Raw genomic sequence first — 25,303 nt, forward strand, 5'->3', positions numbered from 1 at the left:
GGGTGGGTCTTGTTAGTACTGGTAACAAGTTGTCATGGGGGATCCTATGCGAGGTTTAGGGTTCCGCTCGCGCGTTTCTCTATGCGTTTCTGGAGAGGATCGACGCCAAGGTTTTTCTATGGCCGGAAGACGAGGGTCCGTGTCCTCTTCTAGGGTGCAGGTAGCACATTATCTCCTCCCCTCTTCCTCCCCAGCGCCCTCTCATCCATCAATCACTCTACTAGTAGTATGATTTTCTTTCCCCCTTTTCCAGCCTCTCGTTGTTCTGCTACTAGCTATATGTAGCTAGCTTATGCTTTCCATTGAAGCCAAATGAATCCTTGGCTAGCTTCATTTCCATCATGTTTTCATCTTCACCACAAGCAAAAGTATATTTTGCAATATGTTATATTACTACTATCTATCAAATGATAAGTAATTAGTAAACTATATAAGTGGTTATGTGCGAATTACAGAGTTTAATCTCATCATGTGTATTGTCACTTGCGGTGCTATTAGCATTTTTCATGAGATTATTATCAGCGATTTCGTCTAAGTTGTTGAAATATTGTAGTACATCCAAATGTAGGGCGCCTGTCACTGTGCGTGCATGCCACCCTTTGTGCCATTGTGTGTGTGTTGCTGTGTCAGGAGGAGGGGGGCAGGGCCTAGGGCTTTGAAAGAAATAACCCTTGTCAGGGATTCAGCTTCTGCAGCGGCGAGTGGTTTTAGGGTTTGAGAGAGGCCGGCCAAGACTTAATTGTTCATACGTGGGTTCACCACTGTTGAACAGTGTTTTGGCGCATAGTTAGCAATTGATTAACTATGTTACCAGTACTAGTTATACACACACATATGCATATGTCAACTGCCGAACTGCGTGCATATATGTCCAGGGCACCCAACCGTGCGCCCGCATGTGCACCCCCGCAATTGAAAAAGAGAGGAGATACTATGTACGCAAAGAACATCTGCTCGCGATCGAATTGAGATCCTAGACAAATAGAATGAAGCTAGATCTTGCGACATTTCTTAAATTTTTCAAGGGGGTGATCAGTTTTCTAATCACCTGTGAATACCAGCTTTCCAGTCAAAAAAGGGCATGACAACTCATACTGTTATCGAGTAAAGGGCGCCGCTTTAGTAGTACATGTACATGCAGGCAACAGGGTGTACTCATGTTGGCATATCTTACATGTTTTTGGGGGAAATGAGACAAAATATGGTGGACTCGATCTCCCCCCAGAAAGCACAAGCAAAAAGATGTCCCTGCTCAGTTAAACCATGCCACTGTTTTTTGTATTGCACAAAGATACAAAAATATAGTACCCTTTTTTATGTGTGGAAAAAGCTTCCTACTACGTAGAGTACATTTCACTAATTAATCAAGGAGTACATGCATAATCATCCACAGTAGTCTCACACTCTGACATAGGAGTGTTAATGGCGTTAAGGATTAGTGTACTATAATAATTTGTATAAATATCTGCCCCAGTAGTACTTGTCTACTACTACTACTAGTAGCACACAGTTCCTCAAGTCTCCAAACTCCAAAGCTCTCTTGGGTCTTGGCCTCTCCAGCTTCTCCTAACCTTGGGCTCCCGGCAACAATGGCTTCTTGATCTGCTGCTCTCCCTTTCCCGGCCTATCCAACAGCAAGCTTAAGTAGAGACAAGTTAATCACTTCCACGTACTGTGTTGCTTTTAGGTAGCTTCGACCATGGCCACCGTGAACAACTGGTTGGGCTTCTCCCTCTCCCCGCAGGAGCTCCCTCCCTCCGCCGCCGCCTCAGGTGACGTCTCCGGTGCCGACGTCTGCTACAACATCCCGCAAGGTAGATACATACACATCGTAGTATTCTTGTGATTGGTTTAAGTGCATCAAGCAGTTGTATGAAAATCCTGTGATTGGTTTGTTTCGCAGATTGGAACATGAGGGGATCGGAGCTATCAGCTCTGGTGGCGGAGCCGAAGCTGGAGGACTTCCTCGGCGGCATATCCTATTCGGACCATCACCACCACCAGCACAAGCAGCCCGGCGGCAACAATATGGTCGTCCCTGCAGGCAGCGCCAGCGGCGGTGCCGCTTGCTACGCGAGCTCTGGCGGCAGTAGCGTGGGCTACCTGTACCACCCCAGCTCGGCCTCCCTCCAGTTTGCCGACTCCGTCATGGTGGCTTCCTCCGGCGGTGGCGTCCACCACGACGGCGCTGGCATCATGGCAAACACCACAGCCAACGGTGACCTTAATAATGGCGGCGGCGGGGGTGGCATCGGGCTGTCCATGATCAAGAGCTGGCTGCGGAGCCAGCCATCCCCGGCACAACCACCGGAGCAGCAGAGGGCCGACGCGGCGGCGCAGGGTCTCTCGCTGTCCATGAACATGGCGGCGTGCATGCCGCCGCTCGCTTGCGGGGAGCGTGGCGTGCCGGAGTTAGCGATTGTCAGGAAGGATGACACGGCCGGTGGCAGCAGCGCTGGTTCTGGGGCTGTGGTGTCGGCCGGTGCGGATAGCACCGGCGGAAGCAGTGGCGCGGTGGTGGAGACCCCAGCATCGAGGAAGACGGCCGATACGTTTGGGCAGCGAACTTCGATTTACCGTGGCGTGACCAGGTATAGTACTAGTGCATTGCAATAAACATGAAAGTATCTGAACATACTCTCTATTTTTCAAAATGGGATATTTGATTGCTTTTTGTGTCATTAGACTGAGCATCCAGCTAATGCATAGTTTCAGGCATTTTTGTTTTCTAGCTAATCATCAACTTAGACACTGATATTGCTAAGCATGGATCAATGTAGTTTCTTTCCTTTTTTTCTGTTTTTTCGATGACACTAGTATCACTTTTTATATTTTTCTCTTATTTATTTCTTTGAATCAAGTGAGTATGTCATTTGCTTTTGAGTCTCTTTTTGAATAATGTAGGTGCATAGGAAATGTGGAATGCCATTATGTGGGCATGATTGTGGCAGGCTTACAACGTGTGATTCTTTTTTGCAATTGGCTTTAATAGGCATAGATGGACTGGGAGATATGAGGCTCACTTATGGGACAACAGTTGCAGAAGAGAAGGGCAAACTCGCAAGGGTCGTCAAGGTACTGATGTGTTATCTTTTAATCTGTTTACAGATATACCTATATATGATCAATCCCCTTCAATGTTGCTAATTAAATTTACTCTTTGATTGATTATCCAACTTTGTTTGAACTCGGCCTTCTCAACTCCACACAGTCTATCTAGGTAAGCAAGATCCAGATCGGAGTAATTACATTTGTTTTTGACACATTTTGTCGATGCATTCATTGCTATCAATTCTTTAAACTACATGTTTTGTGCATGTTCTAATCTTGAAATACATATATAGGTGGGTATGACAAAGAGGAGAAAGCTGCAAGAGCTTATGATTTGGCTGCTCTCAAGTATTGGGGTGCCACGACGACGACAAATTTCCCAGTAAGCATTACGCTAGCTGCTCTTGTTGTCATTGTTGTTGTCATTGTTTTTGGAAGAAGTCATTGTTATTTATTACTACCTCTGTAAACAAATACAAGATTTTTAGATCTTTTAGATCACTAAAGTAGTGATCTAAAAGATCTTATATTAGTTTACAGAGGGGGTACCATTTTATTATTCGTTGATCAATGTAATGGTGAACTACATAGCCACATCTCTCTAATTATTATCTTTTGGGAAGCCTAGCTTACTGAAGTCGTACTTAAAGTCATGCATATTTTCTCCATTTTTTCTAGGTAAACAACTATGAAAAAGAGCTAGAGGAGATGAAACACATGACAAGGCAGGAGTTTGTGGCGTCTCTGCGAAGGTCGGTCTCTTATCTTTTATATATGAATCCAGGTACATGGTTAGCAAATCAATCTTCAAATCAACTAATGTTAATGTTATTTGATGTGTGTATGTGCAGGAAGAGCAGTGGTTTCTCCAGAGGTGCATCCATTTATCGTGGAGTAACTAGGTATGCACGTGCTTCCTTTTCTTGGTTGCGTGCATCGTATGGTGCAGAGGTCGTCAGGATAATCCTAACATTAGCTACATAAAAATCTGATTATTGCTGCTGATCCATTTGAATTTTGTATAATAAAGGCACCACCAACATGGGAGGTGGCAAGCGAGGATAGGGAGAGTTGCAGGGAACAAGGATCTCTACTTGGGCACCTTCAGTAAGTATAGATACGCACAATCAATTGCACTGAATATGTTAATCTGGTTACACTGAAATTGCCACCTTAACTATCAGAGGCATTAGAGCGTATGCGTTTGTACTGTGTTTCTTAAAAAAAACAACCGGATACATTTTATGCTGACATTTATTAATAGTCATTCATTGCGAACTAATCTCTTTACGGATGGTACTCGTTGATTATCCAAATTCAAATCCATGTCCAGCTGACGTGTGAGCCCAAAGGCCAACCCATACGTAGGCATGTGAGAAATGGAGTGACAAACCGTAAAATGCCAATGAATGGCGCGACAAAATCGTAGATTTCATGTTGAAAATGGACCTGCAAGTCATGCCAAGTTGCATCGAGCATATTACTATTGTACTTTGTGCATGAGTGCACATGCTTTATTAAACGTAGCTTCCATGTTTAGTGCTGCCGCTGTCTCCAATCACCGGCGCATCTAGTCAAAATATTCGAGCTGCGTCTGCATGCATGCATGCATTTGCAGTAAACTAATGATCAATTAAAATAACTAAGCTAGCTTGTCACACCTTGCTTGCATGCATGCATGCATGGCGTCGACTGGTAGATTGCGTTGTTGGTACCTAACCATGGGCATCGCCTGTGTAATGTAGGCACGCAGGAGGAGGCTGCCGAGGCGTACGACATCGCGGCGATCAAGTTCCGGGGGCTCAACGCTGTCACCAACTTCGATATGACGCGCTACGACGTCAAGAGCATCCTCGACAGCACCGCGCTCCCCATAGGCAGCGCCGCCAAGCGCCTCAAGGACGCAGAGGCGGCCACGGCGTCGTCCCTCGCGCTGCAGCAGCAGCAGCACGCAGGCGTTGTGAGCGGCTACGACATGGGCGCCCTGGCCGCCTACGGTGCGGCGTACCACCACCATCACCCCTCCGTCGCCGGCGCTGTTGCGTGGCCGACCATCGCGTTCCAGGCGCCGCCTCAGCAGGTTTCTGGCGGCGGTGGTGGACACATGTACCACCCCTACGCCCATGCGCAGCCGCTGCGCGGGTGGTGCAAGCAGGAGCCGGACCACGCGGTGATCGCGGCCGCGCACAGCCTGCAGGAGCTCCACCACCTCAACCTCGGTGCTGGTGGCGGCGCGCACGACTTCTTCTCGCAGCATGCCCAGGCGATGCAGCAGCAGCACGGCGGCCTTGGCAGCATCGACAACGGGGCCGGCGCCTCGCTGGAGCACAGCACTGGCTCCAACTCCGTAGTGTACAACAACGGCGCCGTCGAGAGCTATATGCTGCCAATGAGCACCACCAGCACCGCGGCGGTGAGCCACGCCCACGAGCAGGCGGCAGCGCATGCCCACGCACGCGCGGTGGCTGCACAGGCGTACAGCGGCGGCAACATGAGCAGGGATCACGACGACGGGAAGATCGCCTACGAGAACTACCTCGTCAGCACCGCAGAAGCCTACGGTGGGGGAAGGATGGCTGCGTGGGCGCCGGCCTCAGCTCCGCCCGCGACAAGCAGCAGCGACATGACCGGCACGCAGCTCTTCAGCGTCTGGAACGACACTAATTAGGTCAGCTAGAGAGAGAAACACTAACATCACAAAGCACTTAGGGTGTTTATGCATGAGATGGCCATTAAGGTGTTACTGTCGTGTTCAATTATTGTTACTCGGTAGCTAGTTGGGATGGTGTTCTTCTGCAGGAAGGTAATGGCCTGTGAGAGGGCTATGCATTGCACTGCATTGTTCTTGGATCAGTTTTGCTATTATCATTTTGGGGTTAAGTTCAGAAGAACATATATTGGGGCATTGACTAGGGAATTAGATGGTTTAGAAATCAATGGAGCTAAAACTAGCCTGCTTGTAAATTTTGAATTGCTAGGGTGGATGGCACTGCATGATGGCGGTCAATGCGCAAATGAGTTATTTTTTTAACAAAATTCTCAACTTTATTTCTGTTTCCTTTAGTGTTTTACTAGCAAAAATGCCCGTGTGTTACAACGGGGTAATAATAATAATATGAAAACCCCCTCCTCTGTCACACTGTTGACGCCATTTATTCCCCCTGACACCCCCATCATAGTGGTTGTTATCCTGCTTCCCCCATCAATGACGTTGGTCTCCCATCTCATCAACAAGTCTAAATGTGGTCAATCTCAACACACAAATGCCCGCGCGTTGCAACGGAAAAAACTTTGACGTGGATTGAAATATAATAAGAATTGTGAAATGTTGCTCATTTTACAAATCGACTTGGTGCGCCACTTCTTCTATCCAACTCTAACAAATTTTCTGTGAATATAGATAGAAGAAGGGAACGTAATCCTAAAAACATATAGCTCACTTCATATTTCTCCTATTCCTCCTTCCTTGAGTAGCGGGTATTCCTTACATTTGTAGTGATATAGTATAAAAATAATGTTATTGCTGTCATGTCCACCAGAGTTTCAGTAAAAGAACAAAAAAGAAAATTAGCTAGAATGATGGAAAGAAAAACTTGGTGCGCCACTTCTTCTATCCAACTCTAACAAATTTTCTGTGAATATAGATAGAAGAAGGGAACGTAATCCTAAAAACATATAGCTCACTTCATATTTCTCCTATTCCTCCTTCCTTGAGTAGCGGGTATTCCTTACATTTGTAGTGATATAGTATAAAAATAATGTTATTGCTGTCATGTCCACCAGAGTTTCAGTAAAAGAACAAAAAAGAAAATTAGCTAGAATGATGGAAAGAAAAACTTGTGGAACTCACAATTTTTTGTTTAATTCCCTCACTTCAGATCTGTTCAATTAAGTTTTCAAAAAATAGAGTTGTTCAATTAAGACACTTGATTTTCTGTTTAAAACCAGATTAGTAACACAAAGTCTCAAGCTTGAAATTAAAATAAAATAACACATCGCAATGATTAATTTTCCACAATCCCGTTTAAGTAGGAGTCATTTTTGTTTTGTGACCGTTAAATCTAGTTGTCCACATTCCTGCTTTCAAATTCGGCCATGAATCTCCCACAATTCCGGCAAGCAGCGTGCAATCAGGCCATGAAGTCAAATTGTCCCACACAATCCCGCTTTAATCACAGTCCTGAAATTCATCCTTCCTTTAACTTAACGCCAAAGATATCCCTCAGTGCTCCATGTTGTATAGGTGCCAAGGATGCCACAAAAGCAAAAAGAAATGATGTGGCAAAGCAATTAAAAAGAAGAGAGAGCATTATAATGACCCCAGAAAGAAATGGTGCTAAACACACGAACCTATGTAAAACACACAATCCCGCTTTAATCACAGTCCTGAAATTCATCCTTCCTTTAACTTAATGCCTTAGATATCCCCCGATTCCTTCCTTTAATAATTCCTCTTTCTTATAATCTTGTCCGCACTGTCACGTCACGGACAACTTTCTTAGATTTCCTTTAAGTTTTAATGCCCAAGACAGCCAGGCCTCTTATAACCTTGTCCGCTCTCACGTTAACATTTCTTAGGCAACTTGCTGGTCATACAGGAGAATTTCTACATATATAAAGAGCTACAAATTGATCTAAACAAACGATGTGGGGCTAATCTAACATAAAATATGGATGCACCTGAGTTCGGTCACCCCCAGCCACGCGGCTTGCGGCCCAGCAAAGGCCTAACACTCTATTTGGGAAGGCCCAGCGGTACAATTTTTCAAGCCCAGCAAAGCACTGAAGGTCAGCGGTACGACTATTTCATTAACGCGAACGGCGCGCTTCAAACAGCATCATATGCTTCAATTGGTCGCACTCTTGGGCAGAAGTGGAGGTCTTGGGTTCTATTTTGGAGGACTAGGTTTATTTGCCCGTTTTGTTTTTCCAATTCCAATTCGAAGGCCAACAAGTAAAATTCCACACAGAGGTAGTTAAATCTGGAGCGCATTGAAGAAAAAAAACGCCAACAAGTAAAATTCCACACGGAGGTAGTTAAATCTGGAGCGCATTGAAGAAAAAAAACTGAAAGCGTAAAATCACGGGAAGAAGCGTATTGTGACGGTGAACCCACGGAGTCAATGTTGTGAGAAAAGTATTATCTTTTCCCTAATAATAATAATAAAGCACGGATTGACTTTGTCGGGTTCACCGTCACAATACGCTTCTTCCCATGATTTTACGCTTTCAGTTTGAATTTAAAACATATTCGAGGTGGTACTAAATTTTCGCTCTATCTATTTCGCCGCGTCTGATTCGCTAAACTGGGCCTCGGCTGGGCCTGCATCCATGCTCAATTGTGTCCATCGTAGTTCACCGTCGTTTTCCATATCTGGTTGTATGTGCGTGTGCTTGAATTAAAGGAAATTAGAGAAAAAATATGGTTGACGCCGCTGGGATTTGATCCATGGTCTGCCATGTATAGATTGCAGCGCAGCAGACCACTAAGGCTAGGCTCCTAAGCTTGCTAATTTGGGCGTCTGGAACCTTAAGAATAAAGGACAGGCGTACTCGGGCCGAGATCAACAGGCACGGTCGTGATGGGCATGTACGAGTGCCGCGGCCCACTGGACGGACAAGGGACCAGGCTGGAAGTTGTTTTTCATATTTGTTTACTTGTCAAATAGTCCCACCTTGCTATTTTACATTAATTTTTACCAGTTTATATACAATTTTTAGGTTGTCAGGCATCAAGAAGCTGCTTTGGAAATTAAGCAAAGAAATAAAGAAAGGAAATAGACATTCTTTGCATGAGAAATAAAGAAGGAAGATGGTAATTATGTGGAGCCGGCAAGAAAGGTAATATGTATTGAATAAGAAATAAAGAAAGGTAATCGCATGAGTAATTAGCAGGCCTAGCAAAAAAGGAAAAAATAATTGCATGAGAAATAAAGAAGGAAGGAGAAAGAGAGAGGAAGGAAATGGACGGTAATTATGTGGGCATCATGATATAAGGAAAGAAAGAGAAGGAAAAACTAATTAACAGGAGGTGCGGGAATCAATGGCAGGTTGCCATGCCATCTTATGAGTAAAAATGATGTGGCATTTTTTAATCCTCACTAAATTCATGTCATTTTTTTCTTCCATTATGTTTTCCTTGCTCTTATAATCTTTACTAAATTTGCGCCAAATTTGTAGCACATTGAACATTATGTTTGCACATACAATCCTCACTAAATTTATGTCAAATGTTTCAACCGTTCTAACCCACAGGCATATATAGTATTTTTAATATATAAATGGAGGTATAATATTATTGGTCCTCCCATTTCGTATGTCCATGGTGTTTCCTTATATTGAGCTAGGCTATTCTACTAATCGTCTGTCTTGGGCCACTTGGCCTCTGCCACGTTCGCCCGCGTAATGTTCCACCAGTAAAAAGAACCGGTGCCCTCCCAACATGTCCGTGCGACCTGGCCCAACAAATCAAACCCACCACCCCTTTTAGGAGATGAGGCAAAAAATAGTTGACCGTTACTGGAATAAAACTCACAACCTCCAGTGTGTTTTGGCGTTGATCGTGTTACCCTACAAAAAAGTGTTGATCATTTTAAAATAAAATTAAATTTAGTTTTTGTTTGTGTCCTTCACGGCTTGGTACTAAACTAATATGATGTAAAACCAGATAACATAAACACAAGGCACAAGTATTTCATTGTGTAGATGTGGGTCATGTGGCCGGGATCTCAAACGCGAGCGTTCGCTGGTCTGTCCATGCAGGTGATGCAATTCTTTATTGGTTCCAAGCTTACGTGGAATGTTCACCGTGTAGTGGACATCGTTACCGACAATGATGACAAAGAAAAGAAGTGGTAACAGGGATGGGGGCGCTAGGGGTGATAATTTATTTCTCCCGTTGCAACGGACGGGCACTTTTGCTAGTTTGGCCAAAAGAATTTGAGTAGCGAACAGAACATGTCATGGACACAATCTATGGGGCTGGGCTGGGTTGGATTGGGCCGAGTTGTTTGATACTGAAGTCCAGTAAGCCCGTAAATGCAAATAACTCTCTGAACTGGCTGCCACCAAAGCTCCATTTGAGGCAAACAAGAAAATACATATATCCAGTTCAAAAAAGGAACATACAAATATCAATCCATTCTTATTCTCTTATTAATCAAATATAAGCCTCCAACTATAAAACATGGGTCTCGCAGATGATGATTGCAAGAGAACAAAGTAGCAGGAAAAACAAGATCGAAGCATGTTGAATTGTTAGTTAAACCTGCTCAATTCATTCGTGGAGCAGAGGAGACGAGACATGGATGCAAAAGCTTTCCCTTGACCAAGGGCACGCATACAGCTTTTGCTTTCTTTTGCCCTGGGTTTGGTGAGCTGCTATGTTGTGGTCAGCGGCCTAGTGTATTTGAGCAGTTGAAGCTACACATACCACTCACTCTCCTCGGCTCACCTGACAAGATAATGTGGCAGTTCATTTTAATCTCTTTTTTTTCCGCCTCTTGTTAGATTCTGCCACCAGCTGCAAAAAAATGGTGAATCCATTTTTCCTGTACTATTTTATTAATTTTAAGCAAGGGTGAATCTGCAGCTAAGACTAAATATTGACAGCCGGAGTCTAAAAAATGGCTAAGGTAGCCATCAACGGACTGCAAATGTTACCTTGCATCAGCATCAGGCCATCCCTATGAGGAACGAAGGGCAAACATGCCAAAGATGCCGCACTGTAGATGTTTACCAGAATGGATTCAGTTTAACTGCACCACTGTGAACACTCAATGGAGTGGAAACTTAGGTGCCCGACGAAATTAATTGACATCACACCAAACCTTCCGGATTGTTACCGCCACAGTTTTGTCGTCGAAGTCGAATATGACGGCCAGGCCTATTTCATTTGATACCGTAGCCTGACAAGCCATGCGTTTCTTCCAATTCCAAGTGGACACACCTGGAAATTTGCCAGTTTTGGTAAATAAGGCTTCACCACCTCCGCCCGCAAAAAAAAAAACAAAAAAAACTTCACCACCTCGATCTACCCGGGTGGTCAGAGGTTATATATGATACACCTTCAAAGACACTGGGTTTACACAGCTCAGGTTAAATATTTCCATAAGAAACGTAGGAAAATTTGCATCACAAACTTCCAGTTTATGCTATTGATTACTATGAAACATGAACTTTTCTAAGATAAATAGAAAAAAAATACCAAACTGCTCTGCTCTTTTACATTCAGGTGCGATGAATTCAGTATGCAGGATAAACTGCAAAAGATATGTACAAAGACCCTTGAGGATTTACAAGCAACTGAATAAATATGCGCATCACACTGGTGATTTTTCATGGCTAACATAATCATGCATCTGCGATTACTTCAAAATCTACAACAGCTATTCTCTGAAATAACATAGAAGCAGATTTATATACACCATGCAACCACAAAAGGTTATTATAAATCACAACTAATTCCATATTGTCCCTGAAATCAAGTGGCGACAAAGTACATGCTCTAATCTTTTTTTGAGGGAAGTACAGGCTCTAATCACTCCATTGGCCATACTACCTTACCAGCTCCACCTGCTTCCCCAGAGACCCTGCCATGCGCCATCCTGAACATTATAAATACCCATCCATACCAAAGCCAAAATCATTCACATTCTCCCATCTCCTCATCTCACTTGAGAAAGCACTGTTCAGCCATGGAAGTAAGCGTTGGACGCCAGCCAAAGGGTCAGCTATGGCTGGTCTTAGCCGTGCTGGTTGCCTTTGCAATGCTCGGTGAGGCAGCCAGAAGCTTGCCACCACCTTCTCTTTCAGCATCGCCAACGTATGCTCCTATCATTAAGGTGATAGGCAAAGCATACTGCTATAGATGCTTCAACGAGGCACACCCAGAAGAATCCCATGGGAAGGAGCACCTGGAAGGTAACATTTCGGTTATTTGCAGTTCTCGTTATCTACGCACGTTAATGCAGTCAGCTTGGAAATACGTCAAGTTTCTTCTTGTTCATAGTTATCTTGCTTGAACACTGCCTGTTGACAAGAAAAGTGTATTCAAGCATACCATATTGAAGATCCAAGAACATGGCTAGAGGAAAATTTTATGCTTGGTTATCATTATTATCTGCTGTAGTTACAAAAAGAAAACCTGCCAAAGTCTGCACAAGAAGGATCTGCACATTTCCTTTGGTACAAGCCATTTTTAGTGTTTTAGAAGCCTATACGTTCTTGCTTAAATAAAAAACACCAAGTTAAAGTTTGCTACCAGGTAGGCCAAAGTACATTAGACTAAGGATATACATATATGGATATGCGACTAATACCAAGATGAACTGTGAACCCAAAGTGTAGCTAAATTCATCGAAGCGAAAAAGTACTTAAAAATGAATGATGTTTTACAAATTGTTCATTCTTCCTGAATATCTTTCAGTATTTCATACTGCAACTTAATACTTTTTTATCATTATCTGGTGCAGGAGCCATGGTCAAGGTCACTTGCCAGGCCAATGACCAGGCAATAGTGAGATTTGGCTACACCGAAAGCAATGGCAAATACAGTGTGGCCATTACCGGGTTGCCACTTAGCGGCACCTTTGGGGCTGACTCGTGCAAGGTTGAGCTCCATGCAGCAGCAGGAGGATCTGACTGCAATGTGCCCATGGAGTTAAATCTCTCTGGAGTTAGCGTTTACTCAAAGTCCAATGAAGAAGTGGTTCTCCAAGCCAACCAAGTAATGGCATTTGGATCAAAGAAGACATTTGCTGGATGTTCAAAACCTCACATTCTACCATCAATGTATCCATATAATTCACCGCCACTCCCATCCCAGCATTCCTCACCTCCGTCCAACTACAAATCCCCACCAGTACCATACCAGCATTCACCACCTCCTTCTAACAAGTTTCCACCTCCATCATATCAGTATCCATCACCTCCACAGAACTTCTACTCTTCGCCGCCACCGTACCAACAGTCCACACCTTCAAACAACTACCAAGCTCCACCAACATCTAACAATCAAACACCAACCCAGAAGTATTTACCACCCCCATACTACTACAACTCCCCACCTCCGAACAGCCACGTAGCTCCACCACTGCCATACCTGCAGTCCCCACCTCCGTACAACTACAAGTCGCCTCTTCTACCATTGTCACCAACGCCTCCTCAACATTATAACTCTCCACCTCCATTTAACTATGGATCTTCACCCCCACCTTACCAATATTCTCCACCGCTACCTCCAAAACATCTACAACCAAATGTTCCTCATGCTAATCCGCTACCAGCATCAATATCTCCACAGCCTCTTTACCCCTATGGCTCTCCACCACCAGCATCAATATCTCCACAGCCTCTTTACCCCTACAGCTCTCCACCACCATATCTGAACTCTTACCAATCCCCACCACCACCGATTCAGCTTCCTCATGTAAAATCGCCACCAGTTTCTTCAACGTCTCCACAGCCTCTGCACCACTACAGCTCTCCACCACCATCGCTTCTGAACTCGTACCAATCCCCACCACCACCGATTCAGCTTCCTCATGTAAAATCGCCACCAGTTTCTTCAACGCCTCCACAGCCTCTGCACCACTACAGCTCACCACCACCATCGCTTCTGAACTCCTACCAATCCCCCCCACCACCGAGTCACCTGTCATAAGCATCAGGAAGGGTTTCTTGAAATGTAAGTTTCCTAGTGGGATGTGTGGTAACAGTATAGTACCATTCAAACTTTTACAAAATGCCGTAATGTGAAGTCTTAAACATTCACAAGAGCTCATATAAACTCAACATAAAAGATAACATTGGTTAGATGACTGCCAAGTAATTAGATTCCCAAAGTATATGACTCAATCCATCTCTTTTCAGGATCAGACGTGGGCAGAATAAACAGAAGAGGTGAAGCCTATCTCGAGAGGAAGAAGCGCCGCAGCTGGAGTTTTCAACTGAGGATCTCAGTCTCTAGTATTATTTACCCAAGCATCTAGTGTTGTTTCAGCTTGCACTCCGTTGCCTAGAGCTATTTCAGCAATGTAACCATAAGTTGTATGAGCTTTTCTTAGTAGTACATCAGTGTTCTATTTTCAATCCAATATACGGCGGAGGTTTCCTTTACATCCCTAAAATATTTTCTACTGCGCATTTCTGTCTCGAGAAACTGGAACAAAATAGAGAGATGGTGTGGCTTGACTAGCCACTCCACTTATTCCAGATTTGTCCCACCGTTTATGCTGCGGCATCTATCCAAGATAGAACAAATCCAGGGGGTACTTCTCCACCGTGAAATTCTATGGGTCAAATTCAATTCAGTAATCAAAAGTTAGAAAACTGGGCTTGGAATGCAGTGCGCTCATGAGTCACTACCGGTCAGCATCATCTCAGGGGAAGCATAATATCACCAGTAAATCAGCGCAGCGCGGTCCTAGGTAAAATAATAAAATCACAGAATCCATCACCCAACCACGCGCCGCCGCAAGGCACATTTCTTCAGTGGGTCGCGGCGGGTTTTCAGAGAAATTTCGGCTGCTGAACGGGTGTAAACAATAACAGCAGCGCTCGACTGCTCAACGAAAGTAGTTTATCTTCCTGCCGGATCTCGCGGTATGTATCTACCATGTATTGTTCGTGTACAGTCGATGAAGGGAGGAGACCTACGCAGATAGTGCCAAGAGGAACGAGTAACCCGGGGACTGACCTGCTGCCTCCAGTAACCCACCGCAGATTGATGACGGCGACCACGGAAGCGGCGGTCTCTGAGCGAGAATTTATCGCCGGAGTTGGCGGACGGCCGGTGGTCCGCTCCGGCCAGGGTCTGCGGGTAGCAGAGCCTGGCGTGGCGGCGTCGGGGACGGAGAGAAGGCCCGGGCCAGTTTGGGTGGGCTTAGGCCGTAGATGGTCCGCACGTGTTATGGGCTGGGCCGTCGGGGCCACCTCGTGAGCGGCGGGCAGTGACGAGTGACGACGACGCCGTGCACGGCGCCGGCGGTTGGCTTTCCATTTCGGTGCCGGTGCAGGCCGCACGGCACGATTCACGGTTTTGCGTCGACGGCGACAGCGAGCAGTAGAAACTGAAAAAGGTTCGTCGCCGTGTGGTGCAAAACATACGTGTCCTGCCTGCCTGCCTGCCTGCCTATTTTCAGTTTCTGTTTAAACACAGTACGTCGTCATGGCTCGACTACACCCCGCATCAGATGGGCATAGAAGTGGCGAAATCGGTGAGTGCTCGAACTCGAAGCTTGTTGTTGGTAACAGCAAGTGCTGGAGTATCGTACAAGACCTTTGCTCTCTCGCATCACATGGGCCATGCCACACGGCAGTATATGTAGATGTCATTTTCCCAAACAAAAAGCGAGCATCCAAACATACGCAATAAATACTAGCAAAACGGAAAGTTTTTTTCGATACAAAAATAGAGGGCATGCATGCAGATGTAATGAGTGCATCGTCATCGTGGGTGGAAAATGTCTCCTTCCTCGCCTGATAATCCAGCCGATCGTGCGGTTTTGGTGCGTGCCGGCCGCCGATGACGAGCGTGAGGCTGGCGCTGCAGATTCCTTCCGCCTGGAGGCCCAAGCTTTGATGCCAACGGAATGGTACAACTTGGAAGACATATTCCCCTCTCCTGCTCTGCTGCGATTGGAGGCCTCAGGCTAAGTACGACACATGGCACACGTCCATCCCATCCCATCCCAACTGACATGCATGCGCATAGTGCAATAGAAGACGCTCCCCTATCTCGGGTATCTTCTCACTCGAATGCCATCCATACATCCTTCATCCGCTGCACACGAGGCTTATCGCCCAACGCCAAGATGGTGCATGATGAATGAGACCCTGCCGATTTTCGCTTTCCTTAAAAAAAAAAACTATACAGTTCTTCTACTGCCAAGTGGTGTTAATAGGAATTTGACAAGAAAATCGAAGGAAATGGATGCAGTAGCAGTAGTAGTTCTGCGGAGAGTTTTATTTTTATTTCTGCGGGAAGTTGTACGTAGAGTTGTGTGCCAAAACCGCCAACACGTCTGATCTTTAGAATAATTAAAGCGTGAACCAAAGTGTCCTTGCCAACATCATTCACTCACTCATTTTAGCAGCAGTGGGGCCAGCACGGTACACTTTAAATGCAGAAATTACCCTCGAGATCCACTCCTCACCAACCCCAACCGAACCAAAAACATCTCATCTCACTGCCGCTGCGCGTTGTATTCAGAAACAAAAACACTCAGAAAACAAGAGAAACATACACGAGAATCTGCAGTTTCAAAGAGAGAAGAATCTGCAGCTGCAGAAATAAAAAATCGGTTTGGAACTTGGGTCAGCACAGCGGCAACCAAAAAAATCTTATACTAACAAAGTGAAATTACCAAAAGCGCCCTCCCGTAGTGCCGCTGCCCCACGCCTGAAAGCGCACGGCGAGAGGGGGGAAAGGGGCAGAGGAAACAGAGGAGAGAAAATAGGCTCCTCGCGGCTCGCCAAGGCCGTGTTCTGCAGCCAGCCACCGTCACTCTTCGCCGCCGTGATCCGCCCGGGTTCCGCCGTGCCGGGGCTGCTTGAGAGAGCGAGGGAGTCGCTCTGGCCTCGCCGCCTCCTCCGGCAAATATTTTCCTCTGATCCTGCCCTCTCCGTGGCTTGGGTCTCAGGGACCAAACCATCCCGCCGCGGCTTGCTGGCGAGCTGAAGGTGCGTGCTGATCTTCTCTCTTATTTTCCTCCAATTAAGATTGGCCGCGACCAGCGCGTGTCTGCGTGATCTCGGGACAAGGCGGCGGTGTCAAAGAGCTGGTCTCAGGAGGAGGAGAACAGAAGTAATCTTGTTTCGTTCTGCCGTTGGAGGAACAGCGGAGAGGGGGCGGCTGTCTCTTCATCGGTGCAACTGTTTCCTGAAGACGTGAGCCTCCACCTCAGCTCCTGGTTCAGGCTGGAGGATTTGGTCGAGTCACTTCTGTGTTGGAGCGTGCGATTTTGTGCTGCGTGCGGCAGCGGCTTCAGTTTTGCCAGTGTTCTTGATCCGCTAGGCCCCACCAGAAAGCGAGGCGTTCAGGAACTAGGGTTATGGATTGAAGGGACCCAAAAAAAAAGGAATTTGCGGAGTGTGCTGCTCCTTAGTGTGAGTGGCAATTCGACACAATTCAGAGTGGCTCTTTTCTTCGTGGACATGTAGAATTGCAGTTGGGAGGAGGAATGCTGACACTTTTATTGGATTTACATGAGTTGTTGATTTTTCCTTTCAAAATCATCTTTCTCCCAATTTGTATCCACTGTTCTGTGCTCTGTTATTCTTTTCAAAATCATCTTTCTCCCAATCTGTATCCAGTGTTCTGTGCTCTGTTAGTCTGCTATATGATTTGAGGAGCTCTAGATGGTTGGCTTGTTCTGCTACTCTGAATTGGGATCACTGATGGAGAAGGGGGAATGCTGATTGTGCACCTTGCCTTTGCTGAAGAAATTAACATTTCGCTTTGCGACTAGTCATGCCATTGTTTCATTGTTTCAGTCCCTGCTTTAGCCATTTTTACTTGTAAGTTGGCGATTAATACCACTTTTGTTTTTGAAAGAAATCATCGACATGTTTTCGTTTGTCATAAAAGAATAATCATATGTACTGCATCATATCTTATTATTTATTTTCCTTTTCATGTTTGCACAGTGCTTTTCTTAGTTACGAATTGGTGTATTTTTGCAGACGTTGATTGCCCATCACTGGAGCTTACCAATGTCGGCCGGTGCCACTATAAACTGGATCAGAACCCCATTTCAAGCCCAGAGATTTCATGACTTCTCAAGTTTAAGGTCACTCCCTCCTTCATTGCTTCAACTTACTCCCTTAAATGACGCTTTTTTGTTGAACCTGACTGATGTAACAATGTATTGTAGTTTTAGATGCCGAAACACTTTTGGATCAATTCAGCCTTGCTGGTTGGCAACTGATCAGGATTCATCCCTCTCCAAAGTCCGTGTGGCTGCAGACTACTCAGATTCAGTGCCAGATTCCAAGTACATGAGAGATCGAGGATACCATCCTCTTGAAGAAATCAAAGAACGCCCAAAGAAAAAAGACATTTCACTGACGGATGTAGAAACAGCTAGAACAGTAGTAGAGGTAACCTATGATAACAAAACAGTGCTTTTGTTGCTAAGTGCATCCAGTCGTTTTAATTCGGCATATCAATGACTATAAAGTGCCTGGCTTAAGTCTGAGCATACATTTGTAAATAACTAACATAAATCCCTCCCGCTGTAGTAAATATCTTATCGTTTGCTGGACAATGTTTCCATCTTGTGTAGGCAAATAGCAAGGGATTGCTCGTATTTCCTGCCAGGGTGCATAATGAACCTCATGGACATGTTTCTTGGTCAGAGTTTCAGTATGTTGTTGATGACTATGGAGGTAACTCCTTGGTGCGCAAGCACATATTTTACAGAAGAATCTTCATCATTTACCATGTTGTGCATCTAACACTTACACTGGGCGAAATTGCATACAGACATTTTCTTTCAAGTACCTGATGATGGGAACATCTTGGAAGATGATGATGCAAACAACCCTGTGGTAAGATGACTTCTGTTTCCTTTTCCGTCGGTGTGTCTCTTGACAAGCACAGATGTTTTAATATGATTATCAATGGTCTACTGACAGGCCAAAACGGTTCACTGTCTTCCAAATTCCATTTTGAGTTGGCATTATAAGGACCCTGTGATGCATCGTCAACTTAGTTCTCGAGTCTGTATTTTGTGATTAAGTCGTCATAATGTTGTCTTGTTTGACATGAACGCTATTCTCAAGTGTAGTGTGCATCAACATTTTGGCTGCAAGAATAATTTTCTTACGACTGAAATGGCATTTTTATTGCAGACAGTTTTGATCGGAACGGATGGTGCCATTATCGGTGAAACTAGTGCGGTAACTAGTGATTTCAGCGACCACGTGGTCGTTGAGGATTCTATGGACATGCATGATAACGACAGCAAGGTTCGCTAAGAAAGTTTGTAGCTGCTTTCAGCTGGCATTATCTGTCAGTTTTCTCATTAACAACAAACCATGTCATTATTGATGCTCTCCGCTGTGAAATACCACAGGTTGACACAGAAATAACGGATATTCTTATAGAGTGGGGAATGCCAGTGACGATGCGTTCAATACATCCTATATATTTTGCCAAGTGTTTGACAAAGGTAAGTCCCGAACATTTACTGTGTGATAAGCAACTACTGAAATAAATCGAAGTGCCTTCTCTTGCGATGGAGGGGAGGTGGGGGTGGGGGTGGGGGTGTCCTAGGTAAATAACAGACCCAGAACAATCTTAGTGAAAGATCGAGGATGTCGCCTAGAGGGGGGGGGGGGGGTGAATAGGCGCTTTAAAATAATTACGGTTTGGGCTTGAACAAATGCGGAATAAACCTAGCGGTTAATTTGCCATGCACAAAACCTACAACAACTAGGCTCACCTATGTGCACCAACAACTTATGCTAAGCAAGATAGACAACTAAGTGATAGCAAGGTATATGACAAGAAACAATATGGCTATCACAAAGTAAAGTGCATAAGTAAAGAGCTCGGATAAGAGATAATCGAGGCACGCGGAGACGACGATGTATCCCGAAGTTCACACCCTTGCGGATGCTAATCTCCGTTTGGAGCGGTGTGGAGGCACAATGCTCCCCAAGAAGCCACTAGGGCCACCGTAATCTCCTCACGCCCTCGCACAATGCAAGATGCCGTGATTCCACTAAGGGACCCTTGAGGGCGGTCACCGAACCCGTACAAATGGCAACCCTTGGGGGCGGTCACCGAACCCGTACACTTTGGCAACCCTTGGGGGCGGTCACCGGTACCCGTCAAATTGCTCGGGGCGATCTCCACAACCTAATTGGAGACCCCGACGCTTGCCCGGAGCTTTACACCACAATGATTGAGCTCCGAACCCCACCAACCGTCTAGGGCGCCCAAGCACCCAAGAGGAACAAGCTCAAGGGTACCAAGCACCCAAGAGTAATAAGCTTCTCAACTTGTAACTTCCACGTATCACCGTGGAGAACTCAAACTGATGCACAAATGCAATGGCAAGGGCACACGGAGTGCCCAAGTCCTTCTCTCTCAAATCCCACCGAAGCAACGAATGCTAGGTAGGAAAATGAGAGGAAGAACAAGAAGGAGAACACCTAGAACTCCAAGATCTAGATCCAAGGGGTTCCCCTCACATAGAGGAGAAAGTGATTGGTGGAAATGTGGATCTAGATCTCCTCTCTCTTTTCCCTCAAAAACTAGCAAGAATCCATGGAGGGATTGAGAGTTAGCAAGCTCGAAGAAGGTCAACAATGGGGGAAGAACACGAGCTCAAGAGATAAGGTTGAATGAGGAAGAAGACCCCCTTTTATAGGAGCTCCCGAATCCAACCGTTATGTGCTCAGTCCGTGCACGAGCGGTACTACCGCTCAGGGGAGCGGTTCTACCGCCCGGGCGGTAGAACACGGAGAGCGGAGCAAAGCAAAGCGCGAGGCAGAGCCGTATGAGCAGCACTACCGCTGGAGCCAGCGGTAGACCGCGCACAGCGCCTACCACGAGCACAGGGAGAAGGAACAGGGAGGAGGGCCATTGAGCGGCACTAGGGGCGGTGGTAGCCGCGGTACTACCGCACATGAGCGGTACTACCGCTCCTACTGCCGCTGAACCCGACACGAGAAAACCACGTCTCGAGTCGAGGCGGTACCAGCGCGGAACCGGAGACGTACTACCGCTTATGGCCATGGGCGGTACTACCGCTGTGGGACAGCGGTACTACCGCTTGTGGCGATACGCGGTACTGCCGCTCCGGCCCAGCGGTACTACCGCTGGCGCCATTCTAAAGCCACTTCCACGAAAACAAGTATACTCCACGGAAAACCAAAACTGCCATAACTTCTGCATATGAGCTCCGAATTGAGCAAACTCAAGCTTGTTGGAAACAAGACGACGAGTAGCATCAAAACAGCGACTGGTTATAGTAAGAAGAGGCAGGGGAGGTATGCCTAACAAATGGAGGAGTGAAACCTCCAACAGAGAAGAACGGACATAACCTCCAACATCGAAAACATCATAGAAGATGCAAGTGAACTCCGTTTTCGATGAACTCGAGCTTGTCAACAAGATGACAAAAAGCTCCAAAACTCACAAAGAGAAGCAAACAAGAACCAAGAAAGATGATGCAAGGATGCAATGGTTTGAGCTCTCTACGAATGATACGATCAAGCTACTCATCGAGAGCCCCCCTTGATAGTACGGCAATCGATCCTATAACCCGGTCTCCCAACTACCATCATGAGACCGGTAAAATAGAAAACCTATCAAGGGCAAACCTTTGCCTTGCACATGGTCCACTTGAGCTAGATGATGACGATCTTGACTCCCTCAAGTTGGACCACCTTTCTTGGTTGCGTTGGCTCGATGAAGACTAGTTGATTGCTCCCCCATACTCCACTATGGGTGAGCCACTCTTTCGCACATCTTCACAAGTCCATTGTCACCACAATGGACGGCAAGCTTCAAGCATTTGATCTCTTCATGATGCTTCACTTGAACTTGCACACCGCAACCTAACCCCACAAAGAACTCTCACAAAGATCATGGGTTAGTACACAAAGCGTAATTGACAATGCTTACCATACCATGGGATCGCTTGATCCCTCTTGGTACATCTTCTACGCTTTGTGAGTTGATCAAGTTGATTCACTCTTGACTTAGTCTTGATCAACCTTGAATCTTTCCAACTCTCTTCATTTGGATGATGTCTTGAAGATATACATGAATGATCACACAATCTTCTTCTCCAAGACATGCTTGCAATGAGCTCAACACTCACATGACCAATCTTTGGATAATTCCTCGAATAGCACCTTGGTCGACACAAACTCTCCTTGAAACCAACACATGTACTCCAAGAAAAGCCTATGGACAAAACCTTCAAATATAACTCAAGGCAACCATTAGTCCATAGAGATTGTCATCAATTACCAAAACCAAACATGGGGGCACCGCATGTTCTTTCACTTAGCCTATCAGGTATACTCATATTAAGACTAAAAAGGGTATAAGAATACAAGATTTGCTAAAATTTCTGTCGAAGATACGTGCTCTCTGTCAACCGGAACAAAAATAATAATCAAGATATGCACTCAGCTAGTCAAAGGAAAATAAAGACAAACATAAATGAGTTATATATTTTTTGTTGCTATCTTGTATGCATTCCGTCAGTTACTATGGTGTATAAAAGTTGCGGCAAAAACTGGAGTGGATTGCTGAAACATGCCATTTTAAAGTGCAGAACAAAATAAAATCTGCAAAACTCCACCTATTTTTTACTATTATCCTGAATTTTGCTGTAGAAGTTCATTAAATAGTAGATGCATTCCGTTTCGAAAAAGTAAATAATAGATGCATTGGCTAGCATATTTCATAGCCTGAATTGTCACAAGGAGCGCTACCTTATCTGCATCCTTTCTTAACCACATTAAGCACACTTTTCTTATGCAGGCTGTTCATGATAATCATGGGGAGAAGATTGATAATCCATCAAACGGTGTATCTATTGTAGGATACCTGAGACCTGCTTTTATAGAAGAAGAGTCTTATTTGAGGAGTTTATTTGGTGCTGAATGCAGTGCCGATGGTTATTCATCTAATTGGAGAGGTGCTTCTCAGCTTGCTCATAGTTGCTTTTATCACTCATGTGCTTCTATCCAGTTATTTGTTCTAATGAGAGTCAACCTAACAGAGGAATACAACAGAGAACCCCAGCCAGCTTCTGGAACCAATGGCCTAATTGGTAATTTGATCAGTGTAAATCTTTCATTCAGTTACTTGCCTTGAACATCCATATAACTGATAGTAACTGAATATTCAGATGGTGATAAATCGAGATTGGACATCAACAATACGGAAAGTAGCATTGATTCAACCATCTACAAGCTGGAAATGATGTCAATTGAGCTGTTTTCCGTCTATGGTAAGCAGGTAAAGCATCCCTCTTCAACCCAATGCTTTCAGTTGACAAGTAAAGGATAGTTCAATCGATGTATTACTTTGTAAAGTGAAAATGGTAAATAATCAGCATCATTTTTCTTGGCTTGGTAGTCATCATGTTGATTGTTGCAGTTTATGATTGATCCACAAGACTTTCAAGATGCAGAACCAGATCTTCTTTCAAATCATGCTTCAGACATTATAAAACGCGTCAAAGAAAACAGTGATCAGTGTACCATGGCTCTAAGGTCCCTCTGTAGCCGGAAAAAAGGCCTTACAGTAGAGGTGTGTTTCTGTTCAGTAATGCTTTACTCAGGTTCGATACTCCTTAGTGGGTTATTGTGCATGATGAATAGGAAAATTCTTACCATCAACTGAACTTTGGAGTTGCACTATCATACTATACCTGAAATTTATTCCTGAAAAAATAAAGATTCCTCAAAAATACGGTGCCTGAAATTTAATCCTGGTGATATGTGTGAACTTGCATATATTTGAACTATCATACTTCACCTGAAATTTAATCCTGATAATATGCATGAATTTACATCTAGTGGAACTATCATACTTTACCTGAAATTTAATCCTGGTAATATGTGTGAATTTACATCTACTACAATATCTGAAACTAATCATTCTTATGTACAAGAAGCTCTGCTTTGCCTATAAACTTAATACTTCAGTGTAGAAAATGGCATCAACAGACATTTTCTCCTTGTTTATATTTTGTGAGATTATAACAGTACCTTTCCGTATGTTGGTTGTGACAGTGCTGTTTCTACCTTGATGACACGATTTGATTTTCTCATAGAGCTCAGTCTTATTCATTTTGCAGGATGCAAGTTTGATAGGTGTCGATAGTCTTGGTATCGACGTCAGAGCCTTTTCTGGCTTGGAAGCTCGGACAGTTCGATTTTCATTCAATGCCCAGGTGGGTTATTGGGCTTAAACTTTTCAAAGTACCTCTGGCCTTTCCATGCAATCCAGAATAACCTTTCTGAACTTTTGGTTTCAGGCGTTATCTGAACGTTCAGCCGAAAAGAAGATCAAGCGAATGCTTTTTCCGCGTTATCGCAAGACTGTGAAAGCTTCCACTGAAGATGAATGTTAGCCAACTTATTTAATTTTAGCTTCGAACGCCTAACAGTAAACTGGTGAGGACAAAGGGTGTGCAGGGAACTCCACAGAAGATGTGCACCCAGTCAGCTCCCAATTCGTTTGGAGAAGCTAACACCCGTCGACATGAAATGACCTCAAGTGCTAGAGTGCTTGATCGAGGTTTTGGCTTCGTCAGCTGTAGAAGGCCGACCACCCATGGTTTCTGACAAATAAGGTGGTGGCCATGTATAGAGGAGCATCCTTGGACGGGATGCGAGGTGATTCGTTGTCAGTTAAAACTGCAGCTGATCAGCCATATAGCCTATAAGTTTCCCTCTAAACAAAATAAGGTGCAGGAGACGCAGGATGCAAAGTGACAGCTCTTTGGCCTGAATAAACAACGTCTTAGTTTACTGCAAACATGTAACTAAGTCGCTCTCATTCGTTTCCTTTCCATTCTGAATAAAGTGCAATTCTATTTCTATCTATTGACAACATGCCCCGCCGCGCTGTCGAAACCTCGATGGTGTCGCGGCAATAAAGTATTAATTTGCTGTTAAGTGTGAAAAGACATCAGACATGAAACATGCTTATCGTGCAGAGCGGGATGTAACTGGGCATGTTTGTTTGTTTGCTTTGTCTGTTGGTGTGTAGCTTTCTTTTCAGTGAAGTACCTTTCTGCTGCTGTGTTGTGTTGTGTGACCGAAGGGATTAGAAGATAGTGTTTGCTCATACCCCTCCGTCCGAAAAAGCTTGTCCCTCAAATGGATGGATATAGCATTAACTTGGTGCTAGATACATTCATTTGAAGGACAAGTTTTTTCGGACCGAGGGAGTACTAGCAAGGTAGTGGCAGTCGCCGTCCTGGAACGAAAATGGTGACGCCCTCTGATCGTCTCTTTCTGCCTGGATTGGCCGGTGGCGACTTTTTTGTGTGCCGGATTCGGTGGAAGCTGATGAAGAAAGAAAGCTATGGAGTTCTTGAGCATAGATTGACAGAATGAAAGAGGTCGCTGGACTGGCCTGACGGGAGAGCCTCTATCAGTCTATCGTGTGTCACGTAGGAATAGGTAACGCAGGATTTAGATGTTACGTATAGCACGAAATACCCTCCGATTCAAAATAAGTGTCGCACTTTGAGTACAAAGCATAGGA

At 44.9% G+C, this 25,303-nt stretch overlaps 3 protein-coding genes and 1 long non-coding RNA gene across 6 annotated transcripts; 3 read left to right on the plus strand and 1 right to left on the minus strand.

Moving 5' to 3' along the window:
• Positions 1-1,510: 1,510 nt before the first annotated feature.
• On the plus strand, positions 1,511-6,087 carry LOC109736552 (uncharacterized). The gene is made up of 8 exons (XM_073510941.1): positions 1,511-1,814; positions 1,904-2,591; positions 2,993-3,075; positions 3,345-3,433; positions 3,730-3,803; positions 3,903-3,953; positions 4,082-4,158; positions 4,797-6,087. Exons 1-8 carry the CDS (start codon positions 1,700-1,702, stop codon positions 5,717-5,719), a joined length of 2,100 nt encoding a protein of 699 aa, XP_073367042.1. The 5' UTR covers positions 1,511-1,699; the 3' UTR covers positions 5,720-6,087.
• Positions 6,088-10,184: 4,097 nt separating this feature from the next.
• On the minus strand, positions 10,185-15,640 carry LOC109736554 (uncharacterized). Of its 2 annotated transcripts, XR_002226433.4 has the most exons (4): positions 14,750-15,611; positions 10,881-10,999; positions 10,714-10,775; positions 10,185-10,573 (listed from the first exon to the last, which is right to left on the minus strand). It is a non-coding gene; the product is annotated as an uncharacterized lncRNA (long non-coding RNA). The 2 variants fall into 2 exon arrangements; XR_005773550.3 differs by lacking the exons at positions 10,185-10,573; positions 10,714-10,775; positions 10,881-10,999 and adding an exon at positions 11,467-11,966 and having other exon boundaries at positions 14,750-15,640.
• On the plus strand, positions 11,717-14,726 carry LOC109736553 (uncharacterized). 2 transcript variants are annotated; one of them, XM_020295767.4, is made up of 3 exons: positions 11,717-11,973; positions 12,525-13,738; positions 13,930-14,726. In XM_020295767.4, exons 1-2 carry the CDS (start codon positions 11,748-11,750, stop codon positions 13,712-13,714), a joined length of 1,416 nt encoding a protein of 471 aa, XP_020151356.1. In that variant the 5' UTR covers positions 11,717-11,747; the 3' UTR covers positions 13,715-13,738; positions 13,930-14,726. The 2 variants fall into 2 exon arrangements, with proteins under 2 accessions (XP_020151356.1, XP_020151354.1); XM_020295765.4 differs by having other exon boundaries at positions 13,924-14,724.
• Positions 15,641-16,094: 454 nt separating the features above from the next.
• Positions 16,095-24,708, plus strand: LOC109736555 (uncharacterized protein At3g49140). Its single transcript, XM_020295768.4, has 13 exons — positions 16,095-16,734; positions 17,737-17,843; positions 17,928-18,153; positions 18,339-18,441; positions 18,539-18,603; positions 18,907-19,023; positions 19,131-19,226; positions 22,562-22,718; positions 22,803-22,853; positions 22,932-23,041; positions 23,183-23,335; positions 23,886-23,981; positions 24,066-24,708. The coding sequence occupies exons 2-13, from the start codon at positions 17,767-17,769 to the stop codon at positions 24,159-24,161; spliced, it is 1,347 nt and encodes a 448-aa protein (XP_020151357.1). The 5' UTR covers positions 16,095-16,734; positions 17,737-17,766; the 3' UTR covers positions 24,162-24,708.
• The last annotated feature ends 595 nt before the right edge of the window (positions 24,709-25,303 follow it).

The sequence above is a fragment of the Aegilops tauschii genome, chromosome 3 (assembly GCF_002575655.3).
Source record: "Aegilops tauschii subsp. strangulata cultivar AL8/78 chromosome 3, Aet v6.0, whole genome shotgun sequence".
NCBI classification, from domain to species: domain Eukaryota; kingdom Viridiplantae; phylum Streptophyta; class Magnoliopsida; order Poales; family Poaceae; genus Aegilops; species Aegilops tauschii.

What these genes read in the sequence shown, in the direction of transcription:
- LOC109736552 (XM_073510941.1), top strand. Translation starts at nt 1,700, where the DNA reads ATGGCCACCGTGAACAACTGGTTGGGCTTCTCCCTCTCCCCGCAGGAG. An exon ending in AACTCGCAAGGGTCGTCAAG is followed by an intron (nt 3,076 to 3,344) that starts GTACTGATGTGT and finishes ATACATATATAG; the next exon opens with GTGGGTATGACAAAGAGGAG. An exon ending in ATTTATCGTGGAGTAACTAG is followed by an intron (nt 3,954 to 4,081) that starts GTATGCACGTGC and finishes TGTATAATAAAG; the next exon opens with GCACCACCAACATGGGAGGT.
- LOC109736553 (XM_020295767.4), top strand. Translation starts at nt 11,748, where the DNA reads ATGGAAGTAAGCGTTGGACGCCAGCCAAAGGGTCAGCTATGGCTGGTC. An exon ending in TGGGAAGGAGCACCTGGAAG is followed by an intron (nt 11,974 to 12,524) that starts GTAACATTTCGG and finishes TATCTGGTGCAG; the next exon opens with GAGCCATGGTCAAGGTCACT.
- LOC109736555 (XM_020295768.4), top strand. Translation starts at nt 17,767, where the DNA reads ATGTCGGCCGGTGCCACTATAAACTGGATCAGAACCCCATTTCAAGCC. An exon ending in TTTCCGTCTATGGTAAGCAG is followed by an intron (nt 23,042 to 23,182) that starts GTAAAGCATCCC and finishes TGATTGTTGCAG; the next exon opens with TTTATGATTGATCCACAAGA. An exon ending in GATTTTCATTCAATGCCCAG is followed by an intron (nt 23,982 to 24,065) that starts GTGGGTTATTGG and finishes TTTTGGTTTCAG; the next exon opens with GCGTTATCTGAACGTTCAGC.